General features: G+C 40.4%; 1 protein-coding gene across 1 annotated transcript; it reads left to right on the top strand.

Moving 5' to 3' along the window:
• The first annotated feature begins 1,337 nt into the window (after positions 1 to 1,337).
• HDC (histidine decarboxylase) lies at positions 1,338 to 11,788 on the top strand. Its single transcript, XM_009897273.2, has 13 exons — positions 1,338 to 1,447; positions 1,865 to 2,022; positions 2,711 to 2,883; positions 3,910 to 4,023; positions 5,422 to 5,544; positions 6,358 to 6,492; positions 7,060 to 7,203; positions 7,455 to 7,521; positions 8,353 to 8,515; positions 8,621 to 8,711; positions 9,843 to 9,941; positions 10,620 to 10,721; positions 10,889 to 11,788. Exons 2-13 carry the CDS (start codon positions 1,995 to 1,997, stop codon positions 11,645 to 11,647), a joined length of 1,998 nt encoding a protein of 665 aa, XP_009895575.2. The 5' UTR covers positions 1,338 to 1,447; positions 1,865 to 1,994; the 3' UTR covers positions 11,648 to 11,788.
• Positions 11,789 to 12,045: the final 257 nt, after the last annotated feature.

Here is a 12,045-nt window from a genome sequence, read left to right as displayed (position 1 = left end):
CACCTCTGAGCAAAGGCATAGGGTATATGTCACATGGAATATTGATTGTGTAGTTTAGCTATGAAAACACTGTTAAAAGTATTGCTCCTTATTTGCTGTTCCACAATGAAATAAAAAAAATGTAATTAGCTACCAGCTTTCTTTGGACAGAGGTCTATATATTAATGTAATGCATTAGTTACTTGTAATGACCTAGAATCACAGTTTTCTCCTCTTGTTCATGTGGAACCTCACAGAATGTTAGGGGTTGGAAAGGACCTTGAAAGATCCTCTAGTCCAACACCCCTGCCAGGGCAGGATCACCTACAGTAGGTCACACAGGAATGCATCCGGAGTTTTGCCCAGAGTTTTAAGAACTCTGAGTTCATGCCGAGTTGGTCTTGGGCTTGATGCCAGTCCTTTCTAGCCTTCATTGTTCCCCTTTATGGTAGCATTTACAGTGGAACCAAGAGAGGTTCATACATTGATATTAAGTGTGTGAGCAGCTTTTTTGCCTCATGTTTCCAGAGAAGTGTGAGATAAATTAGTAGATGAATATGCATATAGTATGGCTCTTTCCAGCACCACTTCTTTCAGTGCTTTTTTTATCAGTTTAGAAACTTTATTTGAGTACATTCATCTGATGTGTGTGTATCAGAGCATCTGCGCCCTATCTGTGAAATTGTTCTTTCTCCAATATCTAAGCGCAGCAGAAACTGGGGAAGGTTTTCACCCTGTTCTGTGGAAAGTGTACTGTGGAGAAAGCTGCAACAACTTCCTAGTAATGAAAGTGTTCAAGTTGTATTCTAGTACATGAGGCACAAAATCAAAGCTGCTCTGCTGTCATGTAACAGGGTCTGCCTAGCTTGGTGCTCTCTCTCCAGAGCCAGCCCTAATCAGGAGCCTAGGGTGCAGCAAAATACAGGGCAAGCATATATTTTTACTATGTAATAATTTCTTTTTCTGGTGCTTAGTCTCACAGTCCTACCTCCTTCCTTTCCCAGGGCTGCCTGATACCAGTGTAGAGCAAGTGAATTCCTTCTCAACACTGAGTACAGTGTCAAAGGTCATACTGCCAAAGATAGGTCAGGATACGTTTTCAGATCCTCAAACTGGAACAAGGGGGAATCTACACACTTGTTCTTGCAAACTGATAATGAGTCAGGTAGAGGACTAGGAGGAATTATGGAGATAGAAAGCCAAATCTCAGTGGTTATGCATATATGTGAGAAGAGGAAGCATGGTGTGTGTGTAAAGATGCATTTTCATGACTTGTCAGTCTAGGGTGATGTCAGTGGAGGAATGTTACCCTGCATTGTAACCTGCTCTGATTTGGAAGGGCAGGAAATTCTCAAAGATCATCATTGCTGCTTTGTATTGCAGTTCTGGAAGTAGCAGTAATTGTAATGCCTTTCCTTCAGGCAGCAAAGGACTGGCAGCACAGGGACTGAAGACAGTGGGAATGCAGGTATGTCCTCTTAGGAAAACACAGTCTTACAATTCTTTAAAGAAAAAAAAAAAACAGGAAAGCAAACAAAAATTCCCTCCTGCAATGTTAAATTTGTTATGTGCTGCCTCCCGGTTTTAATGATTATTGCTAGCAGAGTGTGTACTGCATTAACATGGTGGCTTCTGCTTGCTTTTGGAAGCTCTTGAGCTTTTTCTCTCCCACAAGTCTGATGTTCATGACGTGGATTACGGTGAGACTTCTGAAAGATTGTTTGAAAATGGGAAAGGGTTAGCACAGAGGCAGCTCCTCTTAGCAATATACTATCTTACACATCAAAAGAGCACAGATGAGAACATGTGAGAGACTAAAAGCCCTCGGTTGGGAGGAGTTAGATAAACACAATCCAGTAACCTGCCTACGTTAAACCTTTTCCAGAATGCGTGAGTCTGAGAGATAAAGGGAGCTATAAAGGGTGAAGCAGCTAGGAGGGCACCAGACCAAACTACCCACAGCTCCTGAAAGGCCGTGGCCCTGGTTTGAAGAGGCGCTTTCAGAAGGAAGCAGTATGGAGCCTGATGAGTACAGACGGAGAGGTGAGTGATCCTCTGCTCTTGGAAACAGCTACCGTCTGCTGAGGCTGAGACAGAAACATGTACCAGGGTTGAGTTTAAATTACTGGATTTAGATGGAGCTGATGATTTAGGTTTTTTTAGTCTTAGATTTAAAATACTGTGGGGAAAACTGCAAAACTGTGATTCTGAATAAACTTGTGCTGTATTAGGCACAGTGGCTCTTCCTTGGCTGTAACCATGAAAATTCAGTGTTCTTGGCACAGTTCTGGAGGTGGGGAACAAACTTTTTTCCCAGGGCTGGAGGAGACTGCCTAAAAAGTGGAGCAAAGGTATGGAGCTTTGCAGCTGTTTACAGAGGATGCAGAAGAGGATACACTATGGTGAGAGGCATTATGAAACTGTAATTTCTGTGAAACAAAGTTAATTTGTAGGCAGGAACATCTGTCTGCCTGTATTTTAAAGGTACACTTGAACTATTCAACAACAACACTGAAATAACCGCCTGAATCTATTCTGTCCCCATGAAGGCTGTTACAGAAGCCACGTCCCTACATTATTAGATGGGATAAGTAGGGTATAGGAAGAAGGTTAGTTCCTGTGGCTATCCTGGAAGTAGTATTCCAAGCTAGTGACAAATTGCATGGAGTACTAGTACTATGAGCTAGTTTTCCTACAATTGAAACTCAAAGCATTGATTTGCTTCTTGCAGGGAAGGAGATGGTGGACTACATTTGCCAGTACCTGAGCAACGTGAGAGAGAGACGGGTGACTCCTGATGTACAGCCAGGTTACATGAGAGCCCAGTTGCCAGATTCTGCCCCAGTGGACCCAGAGAGCTGGGACAACATCTTTGGAGATATAGAGAAGATTATTATGCCTGGGGTAAGAAATAAAGTATAATCATGACATTACTACCAAATCCTGGAAACACACAGGTCCTACAGAGCATTCATCTAATTAAGTAAAACACCCAAAATGTAGAATAAGTCTTGTACATTTACATGTGCCCACAGAAAAAAATCTGGAGATTACTGTTGTGTTCCTAACTGCAATTTTGGGGGATAGACTGAAAATATTTTTGAGTATTTTACACAGTAAGAATAACTCATGTTTGCTTTGGGGGAAACAATGATTTCCTGACACTGATCAATTTAGCTTCACAAGGCCTCTACCTGCTGAACTGCATCATCTCGGTTTCAGAGATGTGGAAACTCACACACAGCAAGGTGGAACATCTCTTGCCCAAGATCATGTACACGTAAGGATGTCTTCTGCTTTTTGAGTGTAAGGGTCTCCTTCCCTCTTGTACACAAATGTTGCAGATTCTGCTAAGGGAGTTCATGTTACCTAATGAAGTAAGAAGCATTTCAAAGTCTGTTTAAAAAAATTCTGTATAGCTGGTTGCATGAAGTTGGTCTCATGTAGGAGTGTTAGTCACATTGAACATGCTTATGCTGGTGTCCCACATACAAGCTCCTTCAGGTGTATAGAGAGGGGCTCCATGATTGTAAATTGCTGTGTGTAGATAAATGCAAGCTGCTGTTTGACTGAATGAGCAACTTTCTTGTAAGAATTCCCCTTATAAAGATAAATATTTATCAAATATTTCTGACTGTGCAGTGTTCAAAAGACCATCCTTTCCTGCTCAGAATCTTTGCCTGCCTGTTTAATTCAGATAAATGCTTCTGCTGTAATTTGGAGTTTATCTAATAATGATATAGTGTTATCATTTGCCAGTGCTGCTCTCCTATTGATACTATCTCTGTAGCTTTCTGCTAGCAGATTTATAATTGCACATATTATATTGCTGTGATCCTTTTCCATCACTTTAAACAGATGCTAATCACTACACCTTGTGCAGAATTTTGTGACATTTTCAGACTTAACTTCTAAACAATTTTGTTATAGGTAGTCCATTGGCAAAGCCCACACATGCATGCCTACTTTCCAGCTCTTACTTCCTGGCCTTCACTCCTTGGAGATATGTTGGCTGATGCAATTAACTGCTTGGGATTCACATGGGTAATTTATAATATTGTTATTTTAGATACTCATCTGTGTTTATGGTGTAGGAGCAGGTCATAGTAACTTTGTTTTTGTTGTTCTGTGAGTCAGTACAATCATTTACTTTAACCAATTTTATCTTGTTTGTGTCCCTTGAAAAAGAAAAAAATATATATGCAAGCATAAACATGACCAAGAAGGAGGTAGATGCAGAATATATGCTACTAGAAATGACTGTTTTCTAATTCTTCACATATCCTGCTCTGAGCATTGTTCTCTGTCTGGTCTCAGTGCCAAGACTATTACACAAGCACTGCAGGCAACAGAGCAGCCACTATCCATGATGGCAGGCTGGGCTGTGCTCCATTCCAGTTCTCCTGCTCCTTTGAGAGAAGATATTTCATATTTTTCTTCTTCTGAAAATAATTTTTTAGTGACCTGTCCCAGGCTGAGTATTATGTATCCTGCTGCAGCCCCTACACAGCACTGCTTGCTTATGGCTCTAGATACCTCAGTAGTGTTCTAAATACAATATTTTCCCCGGTAGTATAGTTGCCCAGATTTTTAGATGTACATCTCCATGTAAGAGAGCAGCAGAGGCTTATAAACATCTAGGTAATTGATAACTATGGTCTCCATGTAGTTGTATCACATTAGCTCACTGCATAGACAGAAACATCGATTTCCATGCCCTCTGTCAGGTTTGATAGATTCCTGTTAAGTTTGCAATGTAAACCAATTCTGTCATAAGTGAAAAGCTGGACACTACAGAACAGCTTTCATCTTTCCTTTGCCATTCTTCAAAAAGCCTCCCTGAACTCAGTTGGAAGACAAATTGGTACCCTTTTGCTTTGGGGACCAGGAGCATGTACATGTGTGGTGAACTTGTGCAGTTCCACAGTTCTGTCTCCAATGCCTCATTGTGATTATTTTTGGTTTCTTTTTTTTTTCCTTCATGACTCTAAAATTATTCATAGTATAGAAGTTCAACACTGAGGTGATGCAGGTGAACTGGAGAGAGGAATTTAAGGAGGCTAATGAGAGTCTCTTTATTTGGTGTTCCAAGAGAGTAATTGGGAACGAGCAAGGTACCCAGAGCTCACCCTCAGTTGCAACCTTCACATAGAGGTCCATGTTAAAGAACTCACCAAACCTATAATCTTTATTGCAATGGCATCCTGTTCTGGTAGACGTGGACCATTGTCTTAAACAGCTGCTTCCATACCCAGTGCTACAAAAGTTATCACCTGCCTTTGTTGCATCTAGGTGAGATTTCCCCCATGGCAATTAAGACTCTTACTAGCTATTAATTAAAATGTGATAAGTGATAAGTGTTTTACTCTAAGGGTTATATTTCTGCAGGGTGAATTCCAGCCTGATCTTCTTTTTTTTGTTTTTCCCCCCTCTTTTTTGTAGGCCTCCAGTCCAGCCTGTACAGAACTGGAGATGAATGTGATGGATTGGTTGGCTAAAATGCTGGGCCTCCCAGATAAATTCCTGCACCACCATCCTGACAGTGTGGGTGGAGGAGTATTACAGGTAGGGGGAATCAGAAGTGACTTCATCAACATTTTGTTTTCACTCAAGTGAATTTCCCTCTCAGTAATAGTTTTCCCAGAGGCAAAATGAGCAAGATTTGCTCTCTCTCTCTGAAGAGAGACAAATCCCAGTTTGGTATTACTTTCCCAAATTTTAGTATTACATGTGGAACATTATAGACTAGGACTTGCTATTGCTTTTAGTCCTAATTGTGTTATGAACAAGGAGGAAGTACTCTAGTGGCCATAGTAAGGATCCATGGGAATCAGATTTGGTTTGTTCACTCTGTTCTACATCACCAAATTACTCACTGAAGTGATTCTTACGTAGTTAGAGAAGGAATCCTTGTCACTGTACTCCTGCTGGCCATTGTTAGCCACAGGAGAAAATGGTTGTTTCTCATGTCTGACTTGCATCTCTGAGAGTTGCAAGATCAAGGGCTGAAACTTTTATTTCCTTCCGTAAGGCTTAAGCAAGTATCCCCTGGAATCAGTGCTGAGGCTCAGTGTTGTTATAAGCAGCTTTGCTCAGGTTTGTGGTTTTTATGTGAGATACTACCTTTTAGCTGTGATTTATTTGCTACCTGTAACTAAGTCCTGCATGTTAAAAATATATCACAGTTAAAGGGCTTTATTTTGTTTTGCTGGCCAGGAGCTGCTCATCAGCTACTGCTTTTCCACTGCATCCTAGAAAGCGGTAGTTAGAAATAAAATAGGTAGTGGGCAGCTGAGCACCTGGATGACTTGAGTAAATGGCTGACAAAACAGCAATGAAGTAGCAATGTGTTGCAGTAAATAAGCAATGTCTTTGCAGAGCACTGTGAGCGAATCAACGTTGGTTGCGCTGCTAGCAGCAAGGAAGAACAAAATTCTGGAGATGAAGCTTTCTGAGCCAGACACTGATGAGTCCTCGCTCAATTCTCGCCTCATCGCTTATGCGTCTGATCAAGTAGGTTCTTATGGTTAGAAAGAAGGACAAATTCACAGGAGTGTGGATCCCCCAGAGCGGGGGAACCATATGAGGTGAAGTGGCATTTCTTTACCAAGAGACAAATGCCTTGCAAGCCTTGAAACAGGAGACACGCTCATGCTGGAACTCTCTTACTATACCCAAAAAGGCTTTTTCTTGTGAGGGGTTTTGGTGGGAACCCTTCAGGAGTTTTTAATCTTCTTCTGGCAGGAAGAAGGGAGTAAGCTGAGCTTGATCTATGTCTAGATACTCCTGTAAGATCTGACTTCAGATAAATGGCTCTCCAAACACAGGACGAGGATGCCAATTACTACATTTTAGAGACCGGTACCCAAATAAATGGAGCATATGCATTCCTTGGACTTACAGTGCAGTCTTTCTTTTAGTTACTCAGAAAGAAGAAACTCTCAGACTTGTATCAATATCAGTTGTAAGAGGGACCCTATCTCTGCTTTTCTTGCAATCAGTGTCTTTTATAAGGCCGTAACTTATCACAGCTGTTCAGCCTCAGAGCTTGTTTTCTTACTCTCTTTCTTTTTTTAAAAGGCACATTCTTCTGTAGAAAAGGCTGGCTTGATTTCTCTTGTGAAGATGAAATTTCTGCCTGTGGATGAGAACTTTTCCCTTAGAGGTGAAACTTTGAAGAAGGCCATTGCAGAAGATAGACAGAAAGGCCTAGTACCAGTCTTTGTATGTTCAACTTTCTGTTTGGGGGCATTGACCTGGTGTTGTATTCTTAATGTCAGCATAAAATTCCACCTGAAACATTTCTTACTCTGGTAAAATATATTAGCTGAAGGTTAAAATGTATACAAGATTTTCTATTTTATTGAACAAAAAATGTTGTTATCACTTTGTCTGTGATAGCCTCTGCACTTCTAAAGTGATGCATCCATTTATTAAAAACCAAAGGTCATCTTAAGAGGTTTGTTTTCTTCTAGGTTTGTGCAACTCTGGGTACAACTGGTGTCTGTGCTTTTGACAACCTCTCAGAACTGGGTCCAATTTGTAAGTGTCTTTTTCTCCTGTTTTAAAACGTGAGAACACAGAAGAGATAGCATGAGAAATTATCATGCTAAATTCAGGGAGGGTAGAACACTGATCAGCTGAGTTTTCCAGTGTCTCTCAAAGATCAGTGGAGTCACTTGGAAGTGATTTCTGTCAGATTCACATTAGGATGCTGAAATATATTGTATTCAAGATGGACCAGCTTCACCAGCTGATAAATATTTAATGTGGTTGTTCAGGGAATACAGATGGGACAGTACAGAGTGCAGCAGTGTTGTACAGTGTAGATACATAAACACTGAACCTAGCAAAGGAGTTTTGAAATTAGTGTTTGGTAGGACATCCTGTGAAGCCACCAGTGCAATAGGTAAATTTTACATGCTTGTAGAGCCTATATTAGCATATATTCTGACAAGCAGCTGCTGAAGACCTGTGGTACTTTCTTTTATGGATCAAAGTGTGGCTTCTGGGTCCTTTTTTGTTTGTCACCATGTCTTCATTCTGGCATTGTGCACTGAGTTTTACTGGAGGATTTCAGTCACTAAAAAGATGGGTGAGAGAAATCAAACTTTGAAAAGCCTCACTTAAAGGCAATATACAATAGTGGATTTTATTGTGGAGTCCATCTGATATCAACATTATCCTCTATTTTAGGTTTCTGAATCCACAGCTTCAAAGTAAAGTTAGATTGTTACTGTTTGTCTTGCTTACTACTTTGTGTTAGCCTGCCTGCCACCTGCAAAAACATGTGCCTGTATTTCAGAGAGGAGAGAGAAGCATGTGCTTTGATTCCTTATATCCCTTACATAAAACCAATTTCAATTCCAACAGGTGATGCTGAGGGACTCTGGCTTCATATTGATGCTGCATATGCAGGAACAGCATTTGTGTGTCCTGAATTTCGATTGTTCTTGGATGGAATTGAATATGCAGATTCCTTTACTTTTAACCCTTCTAAATGGATGATGGTTCATTTCGACTGCACTGGGTTTTGGTGAGTAAAGGCAAAACACAAACAGCACCAAAAGGATAACATACAAATTGCAGTGTCTCCTTGCACAACTTATTTACTAACTGCAATTCATTCTGCAATTGATAGGGTTAAAGATAAACACAAGTTACATCAAACCTTCAGTGTTAACCCTGTCTACCTCAGACATCCCAACTCAGGAGATGCTGTTGATTTCATGGTAAGTTGTCATTTGAGTTGATATTTCAAATTGCCTACAAAATGTTCAGACTGCAAATTTCCTCACATTCTGGAGTGCTTTCAGCTAGTCTTATTACACAAAAGCATAAAAGCAATTATACTGAGATACTAATGCTGATTAAATAATAACAATTGGAAGGGAGCCCTGGCTATGAAGAGTAATTACAAAATTGCTTTCAGAAATAGAGATTGAAGTACTTAAGATTTTTACCCAGATGGGGATCCTGCCTTGTTGGTTTTTTTTTAGTTAGAAGGGTTAGTTCTGTGCATTGTGTTGCTGAATTAATTCTTACTGATGACATTTTGGCTGGTTTTCTTGTGTCTCTGATACGTAATAAAGAGAGAATGGAGCAAGTAATGCTCTGAAATAGCAGTAGAATGAATTACATTTTTCTTCAGATTAAGGTATTCATAAGAGAGCTAAGAGGCATTTTATTTCATATCAGTCTTACAGTAGATTTCAGTACAGTAAAACAAAAGAATATTGACCGCCAATTGTTCCTGCTGTGATCTCACCCCAGCCCTGAAAAGATAATTGTTTTCTTGAAATCAATAGTGCTTTTCACGGAAGGGAGTGCAGCGAGGGGAGGAACAACGTGCATCAAGGAGTCCCTCTTGTGGTTAAACAGGACCCTGCGTTAATTGTGTAGCTCCCTGGAAGTACTCCTTCACGTGGCTGGTTTTTCTTTTCCATGCAACGTTACTTCCTCTGAAAAGCTCTACCACTTCATCAGCTCTCGCTGCTCATAGCTGATTTGGCAAAACGTTAGGGAAGGCACTTAACTAGGCACAGGAACTGAAGTGTAAATGGACACATCTTAAACTGATAATTCTCTTTGAATGCAAAAAGGTGTTATTGGCTGGCAATCGACCAAAACTTCTGAGCACACCTAGGCCATTGATTAAGCAGAATAACCAAAACCATTACTTTTGTAAATAATCGATATTTCTTTGATGGCTGTTTCCTAGGCTTAGCAAATTTTCAGCAATATGAAATGATTTGTATCAGCAGAGATCTCTGACCTGAGTCTGAAGGAGAGCTGTAGCAGCATAAGAGGATAGATTTTTCTGTTGGTTTTGCACTCATTGATGCACTGCTGTGTTTTCACAGCACTGGCAAATTCCACTGAGCCGCCGATTCCGTTCACTGAAGCTGTGGTTCGTGATTCGTTCATTTGGGGTGAAAAAGCTTCAAGCTCACGTCCGACACGTATGTGAATTAACACTGCAAGCATAAATCCATTATGTAGATGAGTTTAATAAATTCAGAGATGCACAGATGAGTAACAGCATTCCTCTTGCACACAAAGCCCGCATGTGAACACTGAATGCTTGCTGATTTTTATCCTTAAGTAATGGGTGAAGAATGACTGTGTAGACAAAACATTGCCTGTACCCTTCTTGGGAGCAACAGGCAGTGGAAAGCAACTCACTAAGTAAAAGTCCTCTGCACATCACTGAGTAGCAGCCTATAGAAGCTTGCTTTGAGGCAGAGTGGCAGCTGTGATGAGTGGCTGAACCCATTGCTACAAAATGTACAGGCTTGAGGTTTTCACGGAGTTGAAATGGAAGGGATCATGTTGTGGCTCAAGGATCCTGCAAAAGGACCCTAATTTGAAAAGGCACATTCTGTTTTCAAACCTTATAGAAAGTTTCTATGTATAGTCCAGTTACACTTGTTCATTGTCAAGGGGTTGGGCAAATTGAGACAGACTTTAAGTCTCTTAGCTTTATTGTCATTCTTCTGTTTGCTACCATTTATGCACTGGATTTTGATGCATTTTAGTAAGGAAGAAAATTTGTTTTAACTACTTGATTCAGTGTCTTATGGTGGGTTTGTGACAAACCAATACATAACTACTAATTTCCACCCCCCCCCTCATTATAGGGTACTGAAACAGCCAAATTCTTTGAATCCTTGGTTAAAAGTGATCCACTTTTTGAAGTTCCTGCCAAGAGGCATCTTGGATTGGTTGTATTTCGTCTGAAGGTAAAGATGGGGCCTTTTGCAGTTGATTTCTCTCTGGATATTAAGAACTGTGAATGTGTTAAGAACTTCCATGTAAGAATTTGTAGTGCTCAGACTCTTATGGAGATATTTAGATGTCACTGGAAATTCTAACTATAGTTTGTTTGCTGTTTTCCTATCTAAAACAGGGTCCCAACTGGCTGACAGAAAAGCTCCTGAAAGAACTAAGCAGTTCTGGCAGGCTCTTCCTTATTCCAGCAACCATTCATGACAAGTTCATAATTCGCTTTACTGTAACATCTCAGTTCACAACCAGGGAAGATATTCTGCAAGACTGGAACATCATTCAACAGACTGCAGCCCAAATCATTGGCCAGAATTATGGGTTGCACTGCATTAATTCTGGTGATGGGGCAAGAATCCCTAATATGGTAGTTGAGTCTAGTTCTGGTGCCATTAGTAATGCTTCTCAGCTTTATCTGGATGGAGGAAAATACAAAACACCTCCCAGGAAAATAGTAGTTCAGCCTAAGAAGTCAGCAGTGAGTCCCAGTAAGTGTGTCATTAGTCAACAAGTGAAAGGTCAAGGGGATCCTCTAGATGACTGTTTTCCAGAAGATGTCCAAGATGTTACCAAACATAAGTTAACCTCTTTTTTATTCAGTTATTTATCTGTTCAAGGCAAGAAAAAGACAGCACGGTCCCTTAGCTGCAACAGTGTACCAATGACTGGCAGTCTTGATCAGTGTACCCCTAAAGTGGCAGCTGCTGACAGAGAGTCTCATGCAAATGCAAGAATTCTTTCCAGGCTGCCTGAAGAGGTGATGATGTTCAAAAAAAGTGCCTTCAAAAAACTAATTAAGTTCTACAGTGTCCCAAGCTTTCCTGAGTGTAGCATTCAGTGTGGCCTTCAGCTGCCTTGTTGTCCTCTGCAAGCCATTGTTTAACAAGTAGAAGAGATTGGTCCTTAAGATCTCTCCATGGAGAAAGAGAACCAAAGTTTGCTTATTCATATGCAATACTACATGTTTTTCTGTTCAATATATAAGCAGTGGCAATGTCCACTGAGAAAATTCCTGTGCTTTTACTGGTGGAAACCTGGTGTATTCATAGATTAAAATGTTAAATAAATCTTGTTAGGCATCTAATTTGAAACTCTGGTTTGTAGACTGCGGTGAAGGAAATGCCAATTTCTGCCTTAGAAGCCCTGGAAATGGACAGTTTCTAGCTGGGAGGCTAGAACCATTTTCACAAAGTATGCTGGCCTCAATAGGGAATAAACATTTTAGCTCTCTACTTGCAGCTGATTTTTATTTTTTTAAATTTTCAATACCTTGACTCAAAC

Source organism: Dryobates pubescens, chromosome 17 (assembly GCF_014839835.1).
Source record: "Dryobates pubescens isolate bDryPub1 chromosome 17, bDryPub1.pri, whole genome shotgun sequence".
Classification (NCBI taxonomy): domain Eukaryota; kingdom Metazoa; phylum Chordata; class Aves; order Piciformes; family Picidae; genus Dryobates; species Dryobates pubescens.
Note: the sequence above shows the minus strand (reverse complement) of the source record. Positions and strands in the feature narration are given on the sequence as shown.

Coding starts and splice junctions, on each gene's coding strand:
- HDC (XM_009897273.2), top strand. CDS start 1,995: ATGGAGCCTGATGAGTACAGACGGAGAG. Junction 6,493..7,059: donor TCGCTTATGCGTCTGATCAA/GTAGGTTCTTAT, acceptor TTTTTTTAAAAG/GCACATTCTTCTGTAGAAAA. Junction 10,722..10,888: donor TGGTTGTATTTCGTCTGAAG/GTAAAGATGGGG, acceptor TATCTAAAACAG/GGTCCCAACTGGCTGACAGA.